We start from the raw sequence: 27,770 nt of genomic DNA, 5'->3' as shown, positions 1-27,770 counted from the left end.
ACTGCCCAGTAAATAGCAAGAAAGGTCTGGAATCCAGTAATGCTGATACCAGCACAGTAAAAAAATGAACTCATTCGGATAAATGATTGGTGTCAGGGTAAATATCAATAACAATCCTTTAAAATTATGAAAGCATTTTCATTTACTTTACCTCTTTTGATCCTCAAGCGCTCAAGCAGGTTGACAGGTCAGGTGTTATCTTGCACATAAGGAAACAAACTCAGACACTTCAAATTACTTACCTTTTTTCATATAGCTAATGTCAGAACAGAAATAAGAACCTATATTTGGTTTATGCTAAGGGCAACATCAATTAGTAAAGAATAAAAGAATATATTGGAAGCTAAAGGAAAATATTTATACATTTGACTAAAACAGTTTTAAAACTCCATAAAAATGAAAAAAAAAAAATAGAATTAACAAAGTAGTAAAAGCAATTCATAACATATAAAATGAGTTAACATCCAGAATACATAAAAAGCTCTTACAATCAATAAGGGCCTCTCAATAAGAAACAAAAAAATAGCTAACATTTTTTAATGATGAAGAAACAGTAGTAAGAAAAAATACAAATTAAAAACAAACACAGAAATAACCAACAAATCTCCTTAGTAACCAAGGAACAGTACTTTTTCACCCAAATTGGGGTTACTGTAAAATGGAAATGGTCAAGAAAATGAACACTCATATATTGCTGGTGTGAGTGAACATAGATAAACTTTATGGAATTCAAATAGGCAATAAGTGTGAGAAACCTTAAAAAATGCATAGCTTTTGACCCAGTAATTTCAGTTGCAGGAATTTATCTTGCGGAAATAATTAAGAGTATGCATAAATATTTAGATACATGGTTTATTTATTTATTTCATTGTGGTTTAATGAAAATAATCTACATTTCTAACAGTAGAGAGAGTTAAATTAATAATATCTGAGACAACCACATTACTAAGTACTAGGTAGCCTGTAACTACTATTTTCTATTGTATTATAGAAATGCATTATTGATATGAAAAATTGTTATATTAGATGAAAAGGCAATATAACTAAATTTTGTTTTGTTTTTTCATGTTTTGGGTTTTTTTCCATTTTTTAAATTAAGGTATTACATATGTACATATCTTCCCATTGCCCCCCCACCCCATTCCCATACATGTGCTCACCACCCAGTGTTTTGCATCCATTGATTATGCTTATATGCATGCATACAAATCCTTCAGTTGATCTCTTTATCTCCCCCACCTCTCCCTAACCTTCCAGATGTAATTTGACAGTCTTTTTGATACTTTACTGCCTCTGAATCTATCTTTTTGTTAATCAGTTTATAATGTTCTTTATTATCCACAAATGAGTGAGATCACGTGGTATTTTTCTTACATTGACTGGCTTATTTCACTTAGCATAATGCTCTCAATTCCATCCAGGGTGCTGCAAATGATAAGAATTCCTTCTTTCTTTGACAGAATAGTATTCATTGTGTCACATACCTTTACATGTATAATACTGAACAAAAGTAGACAAGGTAATATATTACAACTAGAGACCTGGTGCACGAAATTTGTGCACAGGGGCGGGAGGAGGTGTCCCTCAGCCCAGCCTGCACCCTCTCCATTCTGGGATCCCTCCACAATTCAGGACTGCTGGCTCCCAAATGCTCACCTGCCTGCCTTCTTGATTGCCCCTAACCACTTCTGCCTGTCAGCCTGATCACCACCTAACCACTGCCATGCCAGCCTGATTGATGTCTAACTGCTCCCCTGCCAGCTGTTTACTCCCAACTTCCCTCTTCTGCTGGCCTGGTCACCCCTAACTGCCCTCCCCTGCAAGGTTGATCACCTCCAACTGCCCTCCCTTGCAGGCCTACAGGTGCGATTGTCATTGTCGTATTGATTTGCATCTCTCAGATTACTAGTGACTTTGAGCATGTTTTCACATGTCTCTTGACCTTCAGTATGTCCTCTTTTAAGGTCCTTTGTCATTTTTTTTATTGGATTGTTTATCTCCCTTTTGTTAAGTTGTATGAATTCCCCGTAAATTTTGGAGATTGAAACTTTATCAGAGATTAACATTGGCAAATATGTTCTCTCATGCAGTGGGCTTTCTTGTTGTTTAGTTAATGGTTTATTTTGCTGTGCAGAAGTTTTTTATTTTGATGTAGTCCCATTTGTTTATTTTTTCCTTAGTTTCCATTGTTCAGGGAGCTGTATCAGTGAAGATATTGCTATGACATATGTCTGGTATTTTTATGCCTATGGATTTTTCTAAGGTTTTTATCATTTCTCATCTTACATTCAAGTCTTTTATCCATTTTGAGTTTATTTTTGTGTATGGTGTAAGTTGGTGGTCTAGTTTCATGTTTGTGAATATATCTGTCCAATTTTTCCAACACCATTTATTGAAGAAACTGTCTTGACTCAGTTGCTCTTGGTCGATTTCTGGGTTCTCTCTTCTGTTCCATTGGTAAACATGTCTGTTCTTGTGCCAGTACCCAGGCAGTTTTGAGGACCGTGGCTTTGTAATATAGCTTTGTATCTAGTATTGTGATCACTCCTTTTTTCTTCTTTCTCGAGATTCCTGTATACAATATCTTGTCATCTGGGAATAATGATAATTTTGCTTTTCCAATTTGCATGCATTTTCTTTTTCTTATCTAATCACTATAGCTAGCACTTCCAGTACTATGTCACACAGAAGTGGTTAAAGTGAGTGTCCCTATCTTATTCCTGTTCTCAGGAGAAATGATTTAGTTTTTGCCCATTGAGTATAATTTTGGTTGTGGGTTTAGCATTTCAGGCTTTTATTATGTTGAAGTATGATCCCTCTATTCCCACTTTCCTGAGAGTTTTTATCAGGAAAGGGTATTATATTTTGTCAAATGCCTTTTCTGCATCAATTGATATGATTATGTGATTTTTGCCTCTCTATGTGATGCATCACATTTATTAATTTGTGGATATTGTATCATTTTTGCATCGCTGGAATAAATCCTATTTTGTCATGGTGTACGATTTTTCTAGTGTAATGCTGGATCGGATTTACTAGAATTTTGTTGAGGATTATAGCATCTATGTTCATTAGGGATATTGGCCTGTAATTCTCTTTCTTTGTAGTGTTTTTATCTGATTTGGGGATTAGAGTAATGCTGGCTTCATAGAAAGAGCTTGGAAGTGTTCCTTCTCTTGAATTTTTTGGAATAGTCTGAGAAGTATAGGTTTTAGTTCTTTGAATGTTTGGTAAAATTCCCCTGTGAAGCCATCCAGTCCAGGGCTTTTGTTTGCAGGACATTTTTGATTACTGTTTCAATTTCACCAGTAGTTATTAACCTATTCAGGGTGTTGTTGTTTATTTCCTGATTGAATTTTGGAAACATATTTTTCTAGTAATATGTCCATTTTTTCTAGGTTGTCCAGTTTGTTTGAGTAGAGTTGTTCGTAGTAATTTTTTTGCAGTTTTTTTGTATTTCTTTGGGGTCAATTGTTACTTCACCTCTTTCATTTCTGATTTGTTTATTTGGGTTCTAACTTTTTGTTTCTCGGTGAGCCTGGCTAGAGGTTCATCAATATTGTTTATCCTTTCAAAGAACCAGCTCTTGGTTTTATTGATCTTTTGTATTGATTTTTTTGGTCTCTATGTTGTTTATTTCCACTCTGATCTTTATTATTTCCTTCTGCTTACTCTGGGCTTTTCTTATTGCTTTCTTTCTAATTCTTTAAGTGGCAGGGTTAAATAATTTATTACCATTTTTTTCTTTTTTTCTTTCTTTTAATATTTTTAAATATATATTTTATTCATTTTTTTTTTTTACAGAGAGAAAGGGAGAGCGATAGAGAGTTAGAAACATCAATATGAGAGAAACTATTAGCTATTGTATATCCACACCCCCTACTGGGGATGTGCCTGCAACCAAGGTACATGCCCTTGACTGAAATCTATCTTGGGACCCTTCAGTATGCCAGCCAATGCTCTGTCCACTGAGCCTAACTGGTTAGGGCACCATTTTTTCTTGTCTTTTTGTTTTTGTTTTTTAGGTAGGGCTTCAGAGCTATGAATTTCCCTCTGTGTCCCATAGATTTTGGATTGTTGTGTTTTCATTGTCATTTGTTTCCAAGATGCTTTTTATTTCTTCTTTGATCTCTTTTGTAAAACAATGATTGTTTAATAGCATGTTATTTAGCCTCCAAGTGTTTGATTTTTTTCATTGTTTTTATTGTAGTTGATTTCTAATTTTATGCCATTGTGAACTGTGAAGATATTTGATATGATTTCTTTTTTTTTAAATATATTTTATTGATTTTTAACAGAGAGAAAGGGAGAGAGATAGAGAGCTAGAAACGTCAGTGAGAGAGAAACATCGACCAGCTGCCTCTTGCACACCCGCTACTGGGGATGTGCCCACAATCAAGGTACATGCCCTTGACTGGAATCGAACCTGGGACCTTTCAGTCCGAAGACCGACGCTCTACCACTGAGCCAAACCGGCTTCGGCTGATTTCTATCTTTTTTAATTTGAAGAGACTTTATGTCCTAATATGTGGTTGAAAATGTCTCATGTGCACTTGAGAAAAATGTATCTTCTATAGCTTTGGGGTGAAATGTTCTGAAGATTTCAATTAAACCCATCTGATCTAGTCAGTCATTTAGGATTGGTAATTTTTTGTTTAGAGGCATTATCCAGTGATGTCAATGGGGTATTAAAGTCCCCTACTATGATTGTATTGTTGTTTATCTCTGCCTTGATATTTCCCATAAGATTTTTATGTATTTGGGTGCTCCAGAATTGGGTGTATATATGTTTATCAGAGTTATGTCCCCTTTCGTATTATGAAGTGGCCCTTCTTGTTTCTTATTATGGTCTTAATTTTAAGGTCTATTTTTCAGATATAAGTATTGCTACCACAATTTTTTTTTCTCATTTCCATTTGCCAAAAAAAAAATTTCCATCCCTTCACTATGTCTGTTTGAGTCCTTTTCTCTAAGGTAGGTCTCTTGTAGACAGCAACTATATGGGTCGTGTTTTCTTATCCATTCAGCTACCTTATGTCTTTTGATTGGAGCATTACCCCATTTATGTTTAAAGTTATTATTGACTAGAGACCCGATACATGAAATTCATGCATGGGTAGGGTCCCTAGGCCTGGCCAGCAATCAGGGCTGATCTGTGGGGAGAATAGTGGGGCGATTGGGGGACTTCCTGCTGGCACCTGCTTTGGCTGGCCTGGGACCTGCAGGCTGGGAGCAGCTTCTGCATTGAGCATATACCCCCTAGTGGTCAATGCACATCATAGCGACTAGTTATTCCACCAATAGTTCTGCCGTTTGGTCAATTTACATATTAGGTGACCAGACGTCCTGCTTTTGGCATTTCTTTCCAAAAATCGGGACTTTTTAAAAATGCCGTGGGAGTCCCAAATTGTTAAAAATCGGGACTGTCCCACCAAAAGCCAGACGTCTGGTCACCTTATATTAGGCCTTTATTATATCTGATAGGAACTTGTTTGTCACCATTTTTATTCTTTATGCCTGTGTTCCTTATTCCCTTTTTATTCTTCTTTTTATGGCAGTCCCTTTAGCATTTCTTAAATTGCTGGCTTGGTGGTAGTAAACTCCCTTAGTCCTTTTTTCTCTGAGAAGCTCCTGATTTCCCTTTCAATTTTGAATGATAGGCTTGCTGAATATAGTATTCTTGGATTCAGTCCCTTGCTTGGCATCACTTCGTATATTTTATTCCATTTCCTTCTGGCCTTATGTGTTTTGGTTGAGAAATCAGTTGATAGTCTAATGGGAGATCCCTTGTAGGTAACCTTCTGTCTCTCTCTATAAGCCTTTAAGATTCTTACTTTGTCATTGATGTTTGCCAATTTCATTATGATATGTCTTGGTGTTGGTCTTTTGGGGTTCATCTTGTTTAGTGCTCTATGTGCTTCTTGGACTTATATGGCTTTTTTCTTCATCAGGGAAGTTTTCTGTCATTATTTCTTCTAATAGGCTTTCTATTCCTTGCTTCTCTTCCACTTTTTTGGCACCCTTATTATGTGGATGTTGTTTTGTTTCATGTTGTCCCAAAGCTGCCTTAGGTTTTCCTCCTGCTTTTAAGTTTTCTTTCCAGTTGCTGCTGTGCTTGGGTGGTTTTTTTCTACCTTGTCTTCTAACTCACAGATGCAGTCCTCAGCTTCTTCCAGTCTACTGTGAAACTTTCCATTGTGTTCTTTATTGTGGTTGTACATTCTTCATTTCCTCTTGATTCTTCTCCATTTCTTCTTGATTCTTACACATATTTTTGAATTTGTCTTCTATCCTTTTCAGTGTTGTTATAACCATTGCTCTGAATTCTTTCACTGAAAAATTGCTTACTTCTACTTCATTTATATACTTTTCTGGTGATTCATCCTTTTGTTGCAAATGGGAGTTATTTCTTTTTCTCACCGTTTTTGCTGTTTATTTGTAATTATTTCTATGTATCAGACCAAATTGCTATGCCACCCAGATTTTTGAATTTGTCTTATGTAGTAGATGTTTTGTGGGACCCAGTGGTGTAATCTCTCTGGTCTTCTGGGCTGGGCAATCTAGGAACGCCTGCTACTTAGATATTTGGGTTTTCTTGGTGTAGTTGTCCCATTAGTGGATGGAATCTCCTCTCAGGGTGTCTGGTTATGTGGCTCAATATCTACCACATTGACCGAACAGCACAAAGGGAACAAAACACTACTCTAATCATGACACCGATAACCAGAGAAAAGAAGGCAAAAATGATATTGAGGAAGAAAAAATGGTAAGAGAAAAGAAAAAGGAGAAAAAGAAAATCATCCTAATAAAAAGGGAATATGCAAATTAAGTATTCCACCATCACAAAGATGGCGGCACCCACAGTGGAAGCCGAATTCCCGGAAGCAGAGTTCCCATAATGAGCCTTAAACAGCTTCTCCTCAGACTCCAAAAGTCCACACCTCCACCTGTGCCTCAGCCATGGGTGAGTGCTTGTATTTGAAAGGTACTATGAACTGGGTATGGCGAATAAAAGTAAAGGCCAAAAAGAGGGGAAACAACTGTGCCACTGAGAGTTTCTCTCCCCCTGACACCATGCGACTTTGGCAGTTCTTCAGGCTGTCCCCTCTGGGCTCAGCCTCTCATAGCTGTGGACTTAGATCTAGAATCCCCTGCCTCCGGCAGCTCTATTGGCTTCCTTTCCACAGTCAGATGTTATGCCTGTCCCCAAGGGATGTGGATTTGGTACTGTGCAGCTTTCTTCTGATCCTCTCAGCTTGGAAGTCTTGCATCTCTCTCCAGCCCAGATCCTCAATCTTGCTGTTCTCCAGGTGTCCTCTGCCCTTCCCGGCTATGAATTGTCTCATCAGCTGTGTCTACTTTGCCACTTCTGAGTGTATGTTATTCAATTTAGATGTTCCTTCTATCTGCTCCAGGATAAGGTTTAGAACACATCTGCCTATTCAATTGCCATTTTGTGTCTCCAGAAATCTATTTTTACTGGTACTACTTATTTTAATATGTGTGTGTGTGTGTGTGTGTGTGTGTGCGTGTGTGTGTTCACTGAAATATATACTGAGTGCTAACTATCTCACTGGGTATACAGCAGTGAGGCAGAATACAAATAAGCCCTATCCTCAGAAATATCATTATCTAGTAAAGGAGACCCGTATTAATCATATAACCATACATGTATTACTATAAATGTGATAAGTGCTAGAAAGAAAACACACAGTTTCTCAGGATAAGGAATACAATGGAACTTAATCTAATCTAATTATTACATTTTACTTAATCAGGTCCAGTGCTAATGCTAAAAAATTTTAAACCAAAAGAGGGAAGCATTATAAATATCCTAATTTCCTTTTATCATTTTTGTTCTCCTTCCTTCCCTAATATAACCAATGAAATCATAGTGTGCCGTTGCTTGTTAGATCTAGTTACTTTAACTCATTCAGACCACTTGGGGACCATTTAGAAAATGTATTCTATTAGTCTTATACACACACACACACACACACACACACAGAAAACACACAAATATGTTACAAGCCATTGTCTCTGAATGATAGGATCATGAGTAGGTATATTAGAGCATTTTATATTAATTATAATTATATTAAAGTATTTTAAAATGTATATGCCAGACATATGACAGTCAATACCACAAAGCAAATCTATTATATTTAATGTGCTTTATATGCTTACAAATGCATAAGAGGGAATTTAAAAAAAAAAAACAATGGCTACTATGCATTTATTTCCTACAGTCCAGCATAGAGCTAAGGTCTTCACAGCCCACATTTGATTTAGCCCTCTTTAATTAATGGCTCAGAGAAAAGTGACTTGCCCTTGGTCACAAAGAGAGGGAATAGAGAGTGAAAAATTACACTCCAGTCTTCCTGAAGCCAGGGCCCATGCCTTTCACACTATGCCCCTCTGTTTCTTCCCTGGGTGTTATGCCCTTTCAAAGGAAAGACTGAGTGAGAAGCTGTAAGGCTAGCCAGGGAGTCCAGAAAGACTCATATCTAGTAGGCAATTAATAATGTTTAGATTTTAATTTAATTTAGAAAAAGAAGTGAACTAATTTATCTAACTCCCTCATCTGCCCTTCTTCTTGATCAAGAGTCACATCTATCTAGAGAATACACAAATGCAATCTCCTCCAAGAACCTTTCCCCTCTAGTTGGAATTAATCTTTTCCAACCCCACATTCCCATACAGAGGCGGATTTCCTATGAAGATAATGAAATTTAAGCTACAGGGACCCGCACTTGCAATCCTCCTACTGAAAGAGCCACAGGCATTTTGCATTTTAAATTTTTAATTATTGTTCTAAAAGAGGACCCCTAACTGTATAAGCTTTGAGCCCCCCCATGAAACCTGGATCTATCCCTACTCCCCACAGAAAACTGCTAAAATTGTTCTTACAGCATTTTTCTTAGAATGCTTTGTACTCAAAGTTATTCATGTATAAAAGTCTTAGTTACTGAAATTTGAGCTACTTGAAGGTAGGCATGTGGTAGCTTTCATCTTTGGATCCCCCACAATACCTGCCTTCAGATATGCTAGGTACTTGTTCAGCAAATGTGGGTTGTTTTTTTTTTTTATTAAATACTATAGAATTTCCTTGCAAGAAAGAAAGCTAGAATTGGGGAGATGGCCCATGACCATGAAACAACATACATAGAGGCTGTATAACAAACGGCATCTAAGGGCACAGGCTCTGGAGCTGCATTTGCTAGGTTCTATTCCTGTGTCTGCCATTTTTTGGCTGTGTGACTTTAGACAAGTAACTTAATTAAGCTTTCTAGGCCTCTACTTTCTCAGCAGTAAAATGAGGCTAATACCAGTACCAAACTTAGGGTTGTTGTGAGATTTAAATAAGACAATATAAGTAAAACACTTTGGAGCAGGAAATTTTTTTACTCATCTCTCACTGACTTGGTACATATTGAGAGAGGAGGTTTCTGATTCTCACCCCAAGCCCTCAACTTTCTCTTCTCCATACTAGCCCCATGTCTCCTACCTATACCGACCCAGACTCACTCAAACCCAGCTCTCTTAATGACGACCCTCCATTGCTGAGCTGGGAAATAAAGGTGGATATTAAAGCATGAAACTCAGCTCTGTCTTTGCTGGTAGTCTAGATGTGAGCTGATGGAGGTTGGAATGAAAATCAGAGACAGAACAACAAAGCATCAGTATGTGATCAATGAGACCCCAGAGATGGAATATAGAAAAAAAGAGGCGAGGAAGTATAAAGGAAGATACAAGACCTGATGACTGAAAGATGGGATGAGGGAAAAGGAGGAATACAAGTGTGTATCCAACCCCTGGAGGCATCCCACAGTCAATAGAAGGAAAGGTCTTTTAAATTTCTATGTTATTACTTCCAGCTTAGAGGAAAATTGTTTTCACCTCCACTCTACTGACAGAATTCAAATCGCTCAAACATATGCTTCATTACTCTGATATCAGGTATTGCAGTTCAGTGAGATGGAAAGAGAAGGAGGAACATATGCTTTCAGAAAATAAAAAAATCCCATGTGGGAGGGGTGGGAAGAAATCACTCTAGGTAAAAGTGTTTTTTTTTTTTTTTTCCTGGAAGTGTCTAGAGGGCAGGGACAATGTCCATTAATTTACTTTCTTGGGATAACTAGTGAGGAGGTGGTCAGGGATTATGGCAGTTACAGGTTGTGAGTTCTAAGTCCCACTGAATCAAGTGGCATGGGCTGGGGTATCTGCATTATCTCTATACCTCAGATTGGCCCCAGAACAATCTCTGTTGCACACTGAGTCATTTTTACCAAACTCTTTTTATTAAACAGTTTTCAGTCTAATGACTGGCTTTTCTAAATCAATAGGGATCACAGGGAAGATTTATAACTCCCCAGTCTCTAGCTCTGCTAAAACCACAGAATTTTGAAACTGAATTGAATCCAGAAGTTCTTAGTTTAAAACTGAAATGACTTTAAACATCCAGTTTCCAATTGTTTTCCCAATAGCATTAATAGTTAAACAATCAATTTTTTTTTAAAACTTTGTAACCAAAATATCTGAGTCAGGGCCATAAAAGTACCCTAATTAAAGCCAGCATCTTCTGGGATCTGATGAGAAACTTTCCCTTTTATAATGGGATTACTAGAGATTTGCTATACAGATAAGCAGTTTGATTAATAATTTACATTTTCAAGAATATATAACCTCACTCATTGTTATGGTTTGCATTCCTAAAATTCTCCTATTCAGTTTAATGTTATTATATTTAGTCCTGGTAAATGAATTAAATTCTTAATTATATATCAATGTAATTATTATCTCCCATATATTTATTCTCTCCCATATATTATTTTCTAAGAAGAAAAGGCTGTGACAGAATGGCCAGCAGTTTGAGTCAGGGAATCAGAGCTGTAGCATGGGCAGAACTGTCAAACTAAAAGGGGAAAAATTGTGAAATGGAAAAAAAATTGCTCGGTACTCACTTAGAAGCTCCACTAAATGAACTAAATGAACTAAATAGAAACTAAATGAACAAATGATTGAATCTCAAAAAAAATGTTTATCAATATTCAGGCAATTATTTAGTTACATACTAACTATGAAGGAAAAAAAATCTTTGTTTGAATAATATCCCTAAACAGTTATTTCAAGAAGAAATTACTGGAGAAATTGCTCTCAGCTGATGGAAAAAGGTGTTCAAACCAAGGTCAGTTTTATTTAAGGTGAGTGGGAGAGACAGGATCTAAAAGAAAAAAAAAAAGTGTAAGAACTGTCAAGAGCAGATGGAAATGGAAAAATAGGGAGGGGAAAAACAGAAGAAGCACAGAAACATTATCCCCCTCCCCACTGAAATATTTTTTTCATCTCCTCCACAGAAAGCAGGTAGAAGAAAGCTTTCCAACACTCAGTGAAGCTCAACTGAAGATATCTAAAATTTGACTCCTCTTTTCCTTCTCTCTACCATAGTAGCATGGCCCAGAAAATATAATTAAAATACAGCCTGAGCACAACAACTTCTTTCTAATGTAACTCCTTATTTGTGTGTAAAATATACCAGACAGGATCCAGAAGAGCAGCTGACAAAGGACTGGACCTGGCACTATTAACATTTCAAACAGCACAGCATACTATGGATGAGGACAGTCAGGGGCAGGATAAGGGCAGGGGGGTGGGGTGGGAACCGGATGGAGGGGAGCTATGGGAGGGGGGGGAAATCTGAACAATAAAGATTTATTTAAAAAGAAAAAAGAGCAGAAACCGGTTTGGCTCAGTGGATAGAGCGTCGGCCTGTGGACTGGAAGGTCCTGGGTTCGATTCCGGTCCAGGCAAGTACCTTGGTTGCGGGCACATCCCCAGTAGGGACTGTGCAAGAGGCAGCTGATCAATGATTCTCTCTCATCAATGTTTCTAACTCTCTGTCCCTCTCTCTTCCTCTCTGTAAAAAATCAATAAAATATATTTTTTAAAAGAAAAAAATAAAATGAAATATTAAGAAAAAATTAAAATATCTTTATCTGTTCTTATTGATTCTATGAATATGAGTTGTTGGATCATAATACAGGGTCTACTGAGGCATGTAAGATATACCTCTCTACTAAAAGCCCCCAATTGCCACATTCAGTGAGTTCTTGAGTCCAGTTTCATGTCTTCCACCCTTACTGTAGCACATGACTTCTTGCTGGTTATATATACCTCCCTCCAGCAATATTTTATAACCTTTCTATTTAACTGTTATTTACTACTAGATAGAAAACTAGAAAATCATACTTGTAAAGACTGTGCATAAATTTAGAACATTAGTAGCCTCTGTGCAAGGTCCCAAGGAGCTCTCAGATGAGTCAACTAAATAAGCAGGAGATCCTCGGTATTTAGGTGCCCAGATATGACTTCTGCTTAACCACTATTTCACCTTTCTGGTGAAGAGAGTTCGAGGTATAGGATAGGCAACTTCCAAAAAACCAAAGTGTTACTGAATTCTAAAGAGTTTATTCTCACTCAAACTCAGTGGCACCTTGGAGAAGACTGGAATCATCCAACATACAGGAAAAAAAAAACTAGATATACCCCAAATAATTCCTGATAGCACAAGGTTAAAAGCTATCATAAAATTCTACAAAGAAAACAGAACTCAAAGCTTGAAGGTATAGAAGTGGTGAAGATGCAATGAAAAATTCAGAATTTGGTCCCATTTTTCTTCTCAAGGACCACAAATCCTACAACTTCTTAATTTTATTTAACTTTAAGCACACTGAGAAAAAGAAAAATATTGTCACATGATGGCTTGAAAGAAGCTGTGGCATCAATGACTTTCTTCATCTATAAAATGAAGATAATTATCATATGAACCTCTTAGGGCTTCTGGGGAAATTAAATGAGATAATTGTGTAAAAGTAAACATCATATAGTAGGCACTTAATAAATTGCCATTAGTATTATCATTATCATCATAATTATTATTAGGTGGGGGGGAAATAGAAAAGAAAACCGACTTTAATAGAGTTTCTCAAAAAGAATTAATTAAGCAGAAACAAAAAACGACTGTGCTGCCCCATTTTACTAAGTACATCTAAGTAAATTAAATTTAGGAAACGAGGCAATGCAAAGATTGAAAATAAAGTACAACTTTCTTTAATGCTTCAATCATTATCAAAACAACATTAGCAATACAGCACTCCAACCACTGTAGCAAAGAGCCCCAGGCTCATTTATGAGGGCAAAGGCTTTCTGCAAATGAAGACATAAAATCCAAATCAAGGCAATAAGGATTGCTCGAGGAACCATGCACATATTTGCAGAGAGCACTCAGTGCTTAAACACCCCCAAGTGGAATCCTAAATAGATTGTGGATCTAGGCCAAGATCAGGATGAGCTTTCTTCAACTTCATGTGGTGGAGAGAATAGCTCACATCTAATTTCATATGCATGAAGTATTGGAGAAATTTTCTCAATAATTTCATCTATCAGTATACAAAATTAATGCCAAGAAATCCATGGCTTTTCTATACACCAACAGAGAAACTGCAGAAACAGAGACTAAAAAAGCAATTCCATTTACCATCGCACCAAAAAAATTAAGATACCTAGGAATAAATTTAAGGAAGTAAAGGACCTATATGCGGAAAACTACACGACACTGAAAAAAGAGATAGATGAAGATGTAAGGAGATGGAAGAACATACCATGTTCATGGATTGGTAGGATCAACATCATCAAAATGTCCATACTTCCTAAAGCAATCTATAGGTTCAATGCACTCCCCATTAAAATACCAACGACATATTTCACGGACCTAGAAAGAACTCTCCAAAAGTTCATTTGGAACAATAAAAGCCCCCAAATAGCCACAGCAATCCTGAGAAAGAAGAGTAAAGTAGGAGGGATCTCAATACCAGACTTCAAACTATATTACAAAGCCACTGTTCTCAAAACAGCCTGGTACTGGCACAAGAATAGACATATAGATCAATGGCATAGAATCGAGAACCCAGATATCAACCCAAATCACTATGCTCAATTAATATTTGACAAAGGAGGCACGAATATACAATGGAGTCAAGACAGTTTCTTCAATAAATGGTGTTGGGAAAATTGGACAGACACATGCAAAAGAATGAAACTAGATCACCAACTTACACCATTCACAAAAATAAACTCAAAATGGATACAGGACTTAAACATCAGACGGGAAACCATAAAAATACTAGAAGCATCCACAGGCAGCAAAATCTCAGACGTATGCCAAAAGAACTTCTTCACTGATACTACCCCTAGGGCAATGGAAGCTAAAGAGAAAATAAACAAATGGGACTACATCAAAATAAAAAGCTTTTTTACAGCAAAAGAAACTATCAACAAAACAACAAGAAAGCCCACAGTGTGGGAGAACATATTTGCAAATGATACCACTGATAAAGGTTTAATCTCCAACATCTATTAACAAACAGCTTATACAACTAAATAAAAGGAAGATAAATAATCCAATTAAAAAACGGGCAATGGACCTAAATAGAACATTTTCAAAAGAAGACAGAAGGAAGGCCAAAAGGCACATGAAAACATGCTCAAAGTCACTAATTATCCGAGAGATGCAAATCAAAACAACAATGCGGTACCATCTCACACCTGTCAGAATGGCCAACATCAACAGATCAACAAACGACAAGTGTTGGCGAGGTTGCGGAGAAAAAGGAACCCTCGTGCACTGCTGGTGGGAATGCAGACTGGTGCAACCACTGTGGAGAGCAGTGTGGAGTTTCCTCAAAAAACTGAAAATGGAACTCCCATTTGACCCAGTAATCCCACTTCTAGGAATATATCCCAAGAAACTAGAAACACCAATCAGAAAGGATATATGCACCCCTATGTTCATAGCAGCACAATCTACAATAGCCAGAATTTGGAAACAGCCTAAGTGTCCGTCAGCAGATGATTGGATCCAAAAACTATGGTACATCTACACAATGGAATACTATGCTGCCATAAAAAAGAAGGAATTCTCATCATTTGCAGCAACCTGGATGGAATTGGAGAATATCATGCTGAGTGAAATAAGCCAATCAATGAAAGAGAAACACCGCATGACCTCACTCATTTGTGGATAATAAAGAGCATTATAAACTGATGAACCAAAAGATAGATATAGAGACAGTATATCAACAAGTAGACTGTCAAATTACAGCGGGGAGGGGAGGAAGATCTGGGGGAGATAATAGATCAACCGAAGGACTTTTATACATGCATATAAGTACAACCAATGGACACAAAACTCTGGGGAGGGAGGGGATGTTTGGGAGGGAGGGAGGGAGGCAAAAAAAAAATCAATAAAATATATTTTAAAAAATATAAATAAATAAATAAATAAATAAATAAATAAATAAATAAATAAAACTACCCTAAAAAAATAAAATAAAATACTGTATTTGAAAAAAATAATAATAATAATTTCATCTATCAGCATCTTGGAGAGGAAATATATTTTAGGAAAAAAAACTGTGCCCCCCCCCCCCCATTTATCATCTTGTAGGGGTCTCTGATTTTAGTCTCGTCTCCCCAAATGTTTGTCATACAAATGGTTCTGGTGCAATGCCTCTACAAATATGACATTGGCTTGAGGTCTGACATCAGAGTCTATCTTTTTCCTATGAAGCAGGGAAAGAGAATGAAAAAAGATTAAAAACAAATACATAGTATAGTGACAAGGAAGAAGGCCACACAATGAGTTCAGACATCATCTAGCTGTCTCTATGTTCCTTTGCTAGGATTGGCCATGTGTCTATCCGAACAATTTGAATAATTTAAGGTGATTTAAAAAATACATATATTGTGTGTGTGTGTGTGTGTGAGAGAGAGAGAGAGAGAGAGAGAGAGAGAGAGAGAGAGAGAGAGAGAGAGAAATACAACTAGTAGGTGCTGCCCCCATTTCCTACCATTCTGTTTACATGACTAATGTTCAAAATCCATGCCACAGCAGCCATATCTGTAAATTAATCCTATCAAAATCTTGCAAAAACTCCCTTTCTCACCTATTCTTGAGCTGTTGCAGGCCTAGAAAACAATGTGCAAAATGCAGGACTAGACAAGAGATGGTTACACCCAAAGCATTCAGATGGAGAGTCATGTTAACTACTCTGCATGTAAGAATACCAGTGTGATCACTCTATCAAACCCCTCTAGGCAGGCAATAGTAGTAAGATATGTGTGGGCCTGGTTATTCTTGGAATTAAATCACAAATACTCCATTCTGAAAAAGCACCTTAACACCCCAAAGGGTAAGATTCAGTTCTCATCTTCAACCTAATTCTCATGTCACATTACTTCTTATCACTCCCATTTTCAACCAGCCAATCTAAGAGGTACATGAATGGTACATGTATTTTTAAAATCACCTTAAATTATTCATTCTATTGCCAAATTGTTAGTCTCAACAAACTCTTCACAAGAGTCTGACTACTAAATAGGTTTAAAAATACTTCAAGCTGATATATTGTACTTCATATAATCAACCCAACATCCCCTGAAGTTTTGTCCCAAGAAACTGTTGTGAATGTATGATTTATTAGCTAATTTGAATAATTTTGTAAGCTAATTCTAAGAATTTCATTATAACATACAAAATAAGCTATAATCAACCCACCTTACAATTCAAAGAGGTTAATTTTAATAAAGGTAGTATAACTCTAAAGATTTGGAATATCAAGTAGTCAGAATTATTATTTTTTCTATACAACCTCAATTCTTTCTTTATGGGGCAAGAAAAAGGCAGCTGATTACATCTGCTTAAGAAAAAATAAAAGAAAACCCCAATATCCTTAATTAATTTTCCCTCACAGGAGGCAGCATACTGAGGTTGTTAAAAGTATAGACTTTAAAAACCAAGCTGCCTGGTTTCAAATTCTGCTTTCATTTATTATTCTGCTTATTAGTTGTATGACTTTATAATTCTGCTTATAGTTGTGTGACCTAGGGCAAGTTACTTAGCCATTCTGTGCCTTGGATTTTTATCCATAAAATGGGGATAATAATAATGATACTTCCATTTCAGAATTATTTTGAGGATTAAATGAATTAATATATGTAAAGCACTTATAAGATTACCTAGCATATAATGCTATATACATGCTTGCTATTACCAATACTGTTACCCTTATCATTATCATCCCTAGCTGGGTCTTTGAATCAAAGGAGGTATTCCCCATCCTGCCACTCCTACAAGTTAGCAAAGAGAAATGCAATTTTCTACACATCTGGCAATGCAACAACAGATTATTTTAGTCACAGACAGATATAGTAAGAACTGAAACTCACAAGAAGTGAAAACCACTCACACAAATGAGAAAATGTAGATCCATCAAACCAGTTTTCCCCTCTTAAATGGAAATGGTCTCAGTGGTCAGAAGGAGTTTGTATATGTTTCAGAACTATCTAACTCATGCCTGGAGAAAACTAGTATTTTAAGTAAACTATTTTTATTCTTTAAGCAAGTCTTACAGGTTATTTGAAAGAAAATATAATTTACTCTTTCTAAAGGAATTTATAACATTTTACAAACAGATAAACAATATGTCCTTGGACAATGATTTTTTTGCCAATACCTACCTTTCCAAAGATTGGAATGAAACGTCTTTAAAAAACATGTTTTCCTTAAACAGAATTTTTTTCTTACTAGGAGGTATTTATATCAAGCATTAATGCCATAATGGTAATTTATAACTTATATTTAGCTTTTGAAAGCCAAGTACCCACATAATGATACCTCTGGCACCACATTTAAAATGATTGCCAGAACTCACCTTGGAAAACTGCAGCATTCTGGATAATTAAGAACTTGAGCTCCATACTTGCAGATTGAAGCAGTTGTTCCATGTTCAAACGTGCCGTTATTTGGTATTTTTCTTCCATCTTCCTTGAGCAGCATGTTGGGCCCTTGGGGAGACATACTTGCAAATCTGATCCTGAAACAAACAAGTTTTTCATGTTTCAGTAAGCAGAATATCACATACACACACTCACACAGAGAAAAGAGGCAGAGGCCAAAACAATGCATTTCTTTTAAAGTTCAGTAAAATGTTGATTATTCAAAATTAGTGTTTATCTTAACTAATCCCTTCTTCCCAAATATCCTTATGACTGATTCTATTTGAATAACCATTAGAATTAATTACCTAGGTTTGACTCATAAATTCTGCATAAGTTTAATTTATTGCACCATGTATACACCATTGAATACCTATATTTAATGTCTGTTAAAAGATTAATCTACACCCCTACAATTTATTTTTTTCTGATTATAATATACAAATGAGAACATAACCAAGAAGTAAATTTCAAAATTCCAGTTATGATTTCCAAATGAAATGTATGTCTGGTCAACCCAATGTTGCTTTTTGGGGGATAAATGTATAAAACAGCAGTATCATACTGAAGCTTTGTTGCTGTTATAATTTTAATTAAAGATCTAAGGCAAGAGTTACAGAGGAAACACCCAGAGTACAATATTAACATTCAGGCAATCACCTAATTCCTTGGGACTCCAAAATTATAGTTCTATCACAAATGCAGAACTCTTGTTCCTTTGAACTCCTGAGCTATTTCACTGCTACCTATATTATGATACAGAATGTTTTATTTTTGCATTTCCATAAAGATTTGCCAAATCAGGACCTATTCTGAGTCTTCATTCAATGTGAAAACTATTGACAGTATTACAAATGTCTTTCATTTTCCCAACCTTTGCCCCTCTCCACTCAGCTCCTACCCACCCACCCCCAGGTCTTCACCACCATATTGTCTGTGTCCATGGGCTATGCATATAAGTATAAAAATTATTTTACTTATCTCGCCTCATCCTCTCACGCCCACATTGAGTGTGTTAGTTTGTTCCATGCCTCCATGCTTCAGTGTGATTTTTTATAACATCCTTCACAGTTGACCAATCTCTACTTCTTAAAACACTCTCTTTCTCCCTTGTTTTAGTGAACCTTCCCCCTACCCCCGCCCCCCTCATACACACACAAGCATGCACCTACTGCTATGGCCATTTTTCTCTCTTTTCTTGCTTCCTCTTCTCCTGCCTATCACTTAAATTTTATTGACCCTTTCCTTCATTCTACATCTCCTCTCTGGATGATCTTACCTAAACCCATACAATTGCTAAACTCCCTAATCCAGCCCTCACCTCTTTTCCAAGTTCCAAAATCCTACATTTTCAACTACTTTATGGGAATCTAAGATTTAGCATGCCCAAAACTGAACTCAATATATCTCATAAACACACTCACACACAATTCTCTGTCTTCTGTACTCTGTTATCTCAGTTAATGATCATCATCCATCAAGTTTCCCAGCGATAGAAACCTTTGTCATTCTCAGCTCTTTATTGGTGACTCAACACACTTCTGCACCCATTGAAGTCATCAGCATATGAATGAAAACTGAAGCCATGGGAGTAAATGAAAGTCATCCACCAAATATTAATTGAGTACCTATGTGCCAAGCACTGTGGCTATAGCAGTATACAAAGTCCCTCCCCTTGAGGACCTTAATTCTGGTAGACAACAAACTATGATAATAAGTACTACAGAAAAAATAAAACTAAGTAAGAAAGGAAAAACCAATTGTGATATTTTACGTATACGTATATATGAAATAGAATTATACTCAGCCATGAAAAGGAATAAAGTATTGATACATGTTACCACATAGATGAATTTTTAAAATATTGCATTAAAATTTTTTTAAATTACATACTCTATGATTCCATTATATAAATATCTAAAACACGAAAACTAATCTATAGTGACAGCAGTTAAGTGATTGTTAGGAGGTGGAGCACAGGGAGGGGTGGGAGTGAGGAAATTCGGGATGATGATGGATATATTCATAATTTTCATTGTGGTGATTGGTTTATGGCTATATACATATATCAGATTTATCAAATTATACCCTTAAAATGTGTGCAATTTATTGAACCAATTATACATCAATGAAGCTGTTAATTTTTTTTTGAATCATTTATTTTTTAAATTTCTTTATTGATTAAGGCATTACATATATCAATATATCCTTTTTCCCCCATTCCCCCACTGCCTGTTGTCTGTGTCCATTGATTAGGCTTATATGCATGTTTATAAGTCCTTCGGTTGATCTCTCCACCTTAGCCCCACCATCCCCTACCTTCCCTGAGGTTTGATGTTCTGATTGATGTTTCTGTCTGTGGACTGTTTTTGTTCATCAGTTTATGTTGTTCCTTATATTTCACAAATGAGTGAGATAATGTGATATTTATCTTTCTCTGCCTGGCTTATTTCACTTAGCATAATGTTCTCTAGCTCCATCCATATTGTTGCAAATGGTAAGAACTCCTTTTTCAACCACAGCATAGTATTCCATTGTGTAGATGTACCATAGTTTTCTATTCCATTCATCTGATGATGGGCACTTAGGCTATTTCCAAATCTTAGCTATGGTGAATTGTGCTGCTCTGAACATAGGGGTGCGTACATTCTTTTTAATTTGTGTTTCTGGTTTCTTGGGATATATTCCTAGAAGTGGGATCACTGGGTCAAATGGGAGTTCCATTTTTAGTTTTTTGAGGAAACTCCATATTGTTCTCCATAGTGGCTGCACCAATCTGCATTCCCACCAGCAGTGCACAAGGGTTCTTTTTTCTCTGAATCATCACCAACACTTGTCATTTATTGATTAGTTGATGATAGCCATTCTGACAAGTATGATATGGTACCGCATTGTTGTTTTGATTTGCATTTCTCAGATAATTAGTGACTTATTATCACCCATCGGGGTGAGCCAGCCAGACCCCACCTATGTATGAATTCGTGCACCAGCCCTCTAATGGTGTATAAAAATGCCATAGATTTTGGGGTGTTAATTTTGTGTCCTACTACATTGACTAATTCGTTTATTAAATTTAATAATTTTTAGAGTCATTAGGGTTTTCTATGTACAGTATCATGTCATCTGCAAATAATGGTAATTTTACTACTTATTTTCAAATTTGAATACCTTTTATTTCTTCTTCTTGTCTAATCACTATGGCTAACACTTCCAGTACTATGTTGAACAGTAGTGGTGAAAGCGGGCATCCCTGTCTTTTTCCTGTTCTTAGGGGAAATGGTTTTAGTTTTTGTCCATTAAGTATGATGTTGGCTGTGGGTTTGTCGTATATGGCTTTTATTATGTTGAAGTATGATCCCTCTATTCCCACTATGCTAAGGGTTTTTATAAAGAAAGGGTGTTGGACGTTTTCTGCACTGATTGATATGACTATGTGATTTTTGTCTCTCAATTTGTTTATGGGATATATCACATTTATTGATTTAGGGATATTGTGCCATCCTTCCATTCCTGGAATAAATCCCACTTGGTCATGGTATATGATATGTCTAATATAATACTGGATCCGATTTGTTAGAATTTTGTTGAGGATTTTGGTATCTATGTTTATGAGGGATATTGGCCTGTGATTCTATTTCTTTGTATTGTGTTTATCTGGTTTTGGGATTTGGGTGATGCTGGCTTCATAGAAAGAGCTTGGAAGTGTGCCTTCCTCTTAAACTTTTTGGAATAGTATGAGGAGGATAGGTTTTAGTTCTTCTTTGAATGTTTGGTAAAACTCCCCTGTGAAGCTGTCTGGCCCTGGGCTTTTGTTTGCTGGAATTTTTTATTACTGCTTCAATTTCCTCTGTAGTTATTGGCCTATTGAGATTTTTTATTATTCCTGATTGAATTTTGGAAGGTTTTATTTTTGTAGGAATATGTCCATTTCTTCTAGGTTGTTTAGTTGGAGAATAAAGTTGTTCATAATATTTTTTCATAATCATTACTTAATCTCTTACATTTCTGATTTTGTTTATTTGGGTCCTCTCCCTTTTTTTCTTGGTGAGCCTGGCTAGAGGTTCATCAATCTTGTTTATCTTTTCAAAGAACCAGCTCTTGGTTTCATTGATCTTTTGTATTTTTTTTTTTTTGGACTCTATGTCATTTATTTCTGCTCTGATGTTTATTATGTCCTTCCTTCTGCTCACTCTGGGCTTTTCTTCTTGCTCTCTTTCTAAATCTTTAGGTTGTAGAGGTATATAATTTATTACCAGTGAGGTTTTTTGTTTATTTTTGTGGTTTTGGTTTTTTTAAAAGGTAGACCTGTAATGCTATGGACTTTCCTCTCAGGACTGCTTTTACTGTGTCCCATAGATTTTGGATTGTTGTGTTTTGATTGTCATTAGTTTCCAGGATGCTTTTAATTTCTTCTTTGATATCTTTGGTAACCCAATCACTGTTTAATAACATGCTAGTTAACTTCCAAGTATTTGATTTTTTTTTTGTTTTTATTGTAGTCGATTTCTAATATTATGCCATTGTGATCTGATAAGATGCTTGATATGATTTCAATCTTCTTCAATGTGGAGAGACTTTGCCTATGACCCAATATGTAGCTATCTTTGAAAATGTCCCATGAGCATTTGAGAAGAATGTGTATTTTGTAACTTTGGAGTGAAATGTTCTGAAGATATCAATTAAATCTATCTAATCTGGTGAGTCATTGAGGATTGCTGGGGTGTTTGAGGTTTTTTTTGTTTTGTTGTTTTGGAGGTTTTTTTGTTAATTTGTCTAGAGGATTTATCCAGTGATGTCAGTGGGGTATTAAAGTACCCTACTATGATTGTATTGCTGTCAATCTCTCCATTGATATCTTCCAGAAATTTTATTTTTATATATTTGGGTGCTCCTGCATTGGATGCATATAAGGAAGGCTTTTTTCATAAGGCAATATTTGAGGATATATGAGGGAAGAGAGGGAGAGTACCAGGATTTTATATCCTCCACCAATACTAGCAAATAATAGGGCTCAATGAATATTAATTCAAATATCCTTCCTCTTTTGAAACTCCTGATTCAATCAAACGCTTCCTTCAATAAATATTTGTTGAGTTTCTTCTGTTATGGCCATGAAAATATGCATCTCAGACCTCCTACTGTGGGGAATGTAATTGACTAATGGTCCCAGCTACTGCACTCCGAATTTACCATCATGTTGTGCCCAGCCCACAATCACTATGGCAAACATGCTAAGTCCTATGATACTCGGAACTTTGTTGACAGGGATTTTTGGCTTTACAACTCCCAGTTGACCTAAACAAATTTTTCCAATGGTCTTAGGTGACCCTGCTAGAGGTTCTCAACCTGTGGGTCATGACCAACAGGTTGAGAATCACTGTTGTAGAGCCTAAGACCATTGGAAAACACAGATATTTATATTATGATCCATTAACAGTAGCAAAATTACAGTTATGAAGTAGCAAACAAAATAATTTTATGGTTGGGGGTCACTACAACATGAGGAACTATATTAAAGGATCACAGCATTATAAAGGTTGGGAACCACTGGTCTAAAGGGATTAACAGAGATAAATACTTAGTACATAGTAAACGAGTGCAATAAAGCAACAGTTAGCTAGGATTATGTATTGGGAAAATATGTATTGGGAAAATAAGGAGGATTCCCCCAAAGTCCCATAAGGTCCTTAAAATAAGATTCCATAATGAATATCAAACTTTATGGAAACAAGGCTGGAAAGCATTTTTATACATTTAAAAGAGCTTTTCAACAACTGAGGCTTTAAAAGAGTGGAGAGGAGACTAGTTAGCTCTAAATTACCAGAAAATTTATTTTTTTACTACATCTTATTTCCCTGGGAATTCCAGTTAAGTCTTGGCCTTAATGAATATGTCCAAGTTTCAAGTTTTGCCTCACATGACATCACTGTTGGGAGACTACAGTATTGATGCTAAGCATTCCACTTTTCCCTCCTCATGTGAGCTACTGACAAATGTAATAAAGGAGTGCACAGATAATACATATCCCAAAACCTAATCAAGCACTGCAATTTATAGTACTGGATGGAAAGGTAATATTTAACATGTCAAAATACAATTTGGGGTCTGGAGACAGAATTCAGATTTATTTCCTAGAAATATCAATCTCACATACAAGTCTTAAACTGATTTGAAATATGGTCTAAGCCTAAAAGCTTTATGATTATCTTCAGAAAAAGGGGGAAACAATTAGTTCTAGCTCACTGTGTTCTTTCTACATTAGGTTACAAAATGTAATGCTATTCTAGGAATAGAAATTGATTCAGCTTATGGGACCAAGAAGAGAAAGATTCCCATTAGGGAAGAGTGGCTAATCTAGATTTAAGCAAGTTCATATGTAACACACATGTATATAGCCAGTATTTTGCATATACCAAATTCTTGTCCACCTAGCCAGGTTTAATCTATTTTATTGGTAAACTGATACAGTATGTGTATGAAAGATATGTATTTGAATATGTTCATCAAATTAAATATTATAGATACAATCCTTTGTGCTTTTAAATTTCCACTGGTGATGACTCCTAGCTTTCAGAAGTGGTAGGATTAGTTGGCAAGGTGACTGTTCATAGTGTTCTTACTCCCACCAGATCTAGTGGGAGTTATAAAATAATAAGGCTCAGATCTGTTTTTTGTGAAGTACTATGAGTTTCTTAGATCTTAGAAGGAAGCAAATTTCTGCTCAGTGTACCTACAGAAACCCAGAAATGACTCTTTGAATGATCATGAAACCAGTTCGGTTGCCTTTGATATGATAATTCATAAAGTAACTTAGAGCTTGATTAGTGTGTCTCTTCTCTGAGGTGATCAAGTCTCATTATTGTATAAACTCCCACAACTGCAAAAAAATTATTTAGCCAAAAGTCTTTAAAGAATAAAACCTCAAATGAGAACTTTTGGGGAAACATTTCAGATGTCATGAAGATATATGTTATATACAAATATAAGAAATTTATATATGACAACATTTGTCCTCCCTCCCAGTTATCACTGCCTAGTTAACTAGTTATCAATAAATCAGTACCATTTAACTGTGGGCTAAGAGTTAGCTATAAATTTGAGGAAATAAAATATCTATAAACCGATAAGAACTCAGGATTTCCAAACTGGGAAGGAGAGAAATATATGCCAAAGAGAAAAAAACATTTCAAATTCAGTTTGTATATTCCATGGAACAGCTTGAAGTAAGTCCCAGTATAAGTATAAAACAGCATAGGGACCAATGTGAGACTGGAGAGCTAGACATGCCTAAATTAAATTACAACAATGAAATATGACCATTTCGATGCACGAACATGTACATGAAAGAAACAAAAAAATAAAAAGCACACAAAATAGAAAGAAATAGAAAAATAATTTAGAGAGGAATCCTCATCAACAAAACAAAGAGTTATTCTGGGAACTGAATCCGAGTGGGATGAATAAAAAAATAAAGCCAAGAGAAAATGACTAGAGGGGTACACCAAGAACTGGTACATACTTGTGTTCATAAAAGCAAAAAGGTCAATTCAAGAAAAAGAGGCAACCCGCAAAAGACACATTAAAGATAAAAATATTCTTTTAGTATGTCAGGAACAAAAGAAGGTTAAAGGAAAATATTTCTTTTATTAGATGGAAAGGAAAAGGAATGGTGGACCACACTCATCAAATTCTTTTTGTAAAAATGAAATTCAGCTGGAAAATGGGAATAGGGACCAGCAATATAGCCTGGGATGAAGATAAGGTGAAGAATGAACAAATGAGCCAGAAACGTTCAACTCTTTCAGGCTTAATAACTTGCATTCCCAGATGCTAATAAAAAAAATTAAAATTAACTGAAGTCATTACAGGGATGCTGGTTTTCATTTATTTTGGAGGATTAAAAAGTACTTTCATATCTCTGGCTGGTTTGGCTCAAGGATAAAGCTTCAGCCTGCGGACCAAGGAGTCCCAGGTTCAATTCCAGTCAAGGGCACATGCCTGGGTTGCAGGCTCGGTCCAACATTCAGGAGGCAACCAATCAATAAATCCCTCTCATCATTGATGTTTCTATCTATTCTTCTCCCTTCCTCTCTGAAATCAATAAAAGTATATATTTTTAAAGTACTTTCATATTATAATCTCCTCTCCTAGTTCTGAAGAACAGAGAATGACTCCCATCTACTTTGGGATGCCCTGCTGATCCCATTCAGCCTTCTATAGATAGTGTTGAATTAATGAGCACTACAGACTGAGAACACTAGCAAAGATCTTTGGTCTGTCTGATCTAAAAAGAGGAAATGGAGACAGATGACCCTGAAAATTTTACATCCATATGCTTAACTTTGACCTTGAAAAAATGTTAAAATACCACCCAAAAAACTCAATTTCCAAACATCTTGAAAATATACAAATAGATGTTTCACTTGAAGGAACTATGAAGTAATTCGTTTCTAATTATTCTGAGACAATATACATTGGGTCCAGTTCTGGATCATACAACTGAAAGGGCATATTGTAGTTATGGAAGCTTTCCTATGGGGGATTATGCCCATGTGTATCCAAGCTGAGCACCCTACCTGTGCCTCTCCTCTCAGAGGCTAAACCAAGATAGTCCCCAGAAGGTTCCCTGCTGATGTGTACTCTTGTGTAAAGGGATCTCTTAGTTTGGTTACTTGTCTTCTTGACCTTCATCACAAATCTTTTCCTTTGGGTCCACTTTTTGCTCTATTTTGGTCCCATTCAAGGACTTGACATCTCATACTGCTCTTGATTTCCCTTGGCCACCTCCCCTATGCAGTCATAGGCTCACAATCAGATGGTGACCTAATTCTGTGCCTGAGCCCTGTCCTTAATTGGAAGATGTTAGTGAACAACGTGTATGGGGTTGTTTAAATATGTCTGTTCTATTGAATTTTACTCTAAATCAGTATTAATGGCCTCAGCACCATGGTAGGCACTAGAGGACAAGAAAGAGCAAAAGCACTCATGGCCCCTCTTACCCAGTTGCTTATAATTTAGTCCTAACCCTGCCATTCAATAGCTGTGTAAGCATGGGCAGGTTATTTAACTGCTATAGGGCTTTTTTGTCCTTATCTATAAAATGAAGTTATCAATAGCTCTTACTTTACAGAGTTATTGCAAGGATTGAGTAAGATTATGTGTGCAAAGCTTTTAGTCTTCTCAGGATAAGGTAAATATTTAATACATGTTAAGTAAAATTAAAATAAATTCATGCTAGAAATACCAGACTTTCACACAAAACAGCTAGAGAACAGTAAAAGTTGGTCTATGTTTAGGTTATGAAACATGCAGTATATTTTCAGAGGTAATAAAAATAGCCCATATTTAAGTTGGGGTAGTGGTTACATGGGTATATATATTTGCCAAAGCTCATGAAATTCTTCATTCAAAATGGCTGCATCTTATTATTTGTAAACTAGAGGCCCGGTGCACAAAATTCGTGTAAGGGCCTTGGTCGCCACCACTGCTGCAGCCACCTCTGTCTCAGACCCTGCCCACTGCTGTGACTCAGGGCCTCTGCTGCCTCTGCTGTGGCCCCCACCCATGGCAGCTTTGTCTGGTCTAATTAGCATAATATGCTTTTAATATAATAGATTATATCTCAATAAAGTTGATTTTTTTAAATCAACTATTTTTTAAATGCAATATGGATAACACTTGCTAGATAAGGGAATGCCCACCAGAAGCTCTAAGGGCCATAGAAGACTTCCAGGGGAAAATGGGGCTTGAGCTAGACAGTAAAGGATTGGAAGGATTTGGAGAGACCAATGGGTGAAACGTGTTTGGCACTAGTGGAGTAGTGGGACAAGACTAACCTGCCTGGTGAGAAGCTTCCATCTAGGGTGGAGCTTGCTTATCAGTTAAGACAGGACAGAATTTGAAGGGCCTTGAATGCAGACAGATGCCTGTGGGTT

The 27,770-nt window shown here is 36.3% G+C and overlaps 1 protein-coding gene across 1 annotated transcript in view; it reads right to left on the bottom strand.

The window, feature by feature from the left end:
* Positions 1-27,770, bottom strand: part of GPC3 (glypican 3) — a 338,830-nt gene that overhangs the window by 289,449 nt on the left and 21,611 nt on the right. The window contains exon 2 of the mRNA XM_036443491.2: positions 17,772-17,933. Coding sequence (XP_036299384.1) covers positions 17,772-17,933 — 162 coding nt within the window. The remainder of the gene's footprint in view (positions 1-17,771; positions 17,934-27,770) is intronic.

This window comes from Pipistrellus kuhlii, unplaced genomic scaffold (genome assembly GCF_014108245.1).
Source record: "Pipistrellus kuhlii isolate mPipKuh1 unplaced genomic scaffold, mPipKuh1.p scaffold_m20_p_19, whole genome shotgun sequence".
NCBI lineage: Eukaryota > Metazoa > Chordata > Mammalia > Chiroptera > Vespertilionidae > Pipistrellus > Pipistrellus kuhlii.
This window is presented reverse-complemented; position numbering and strand designations above follow the sequence as displayed.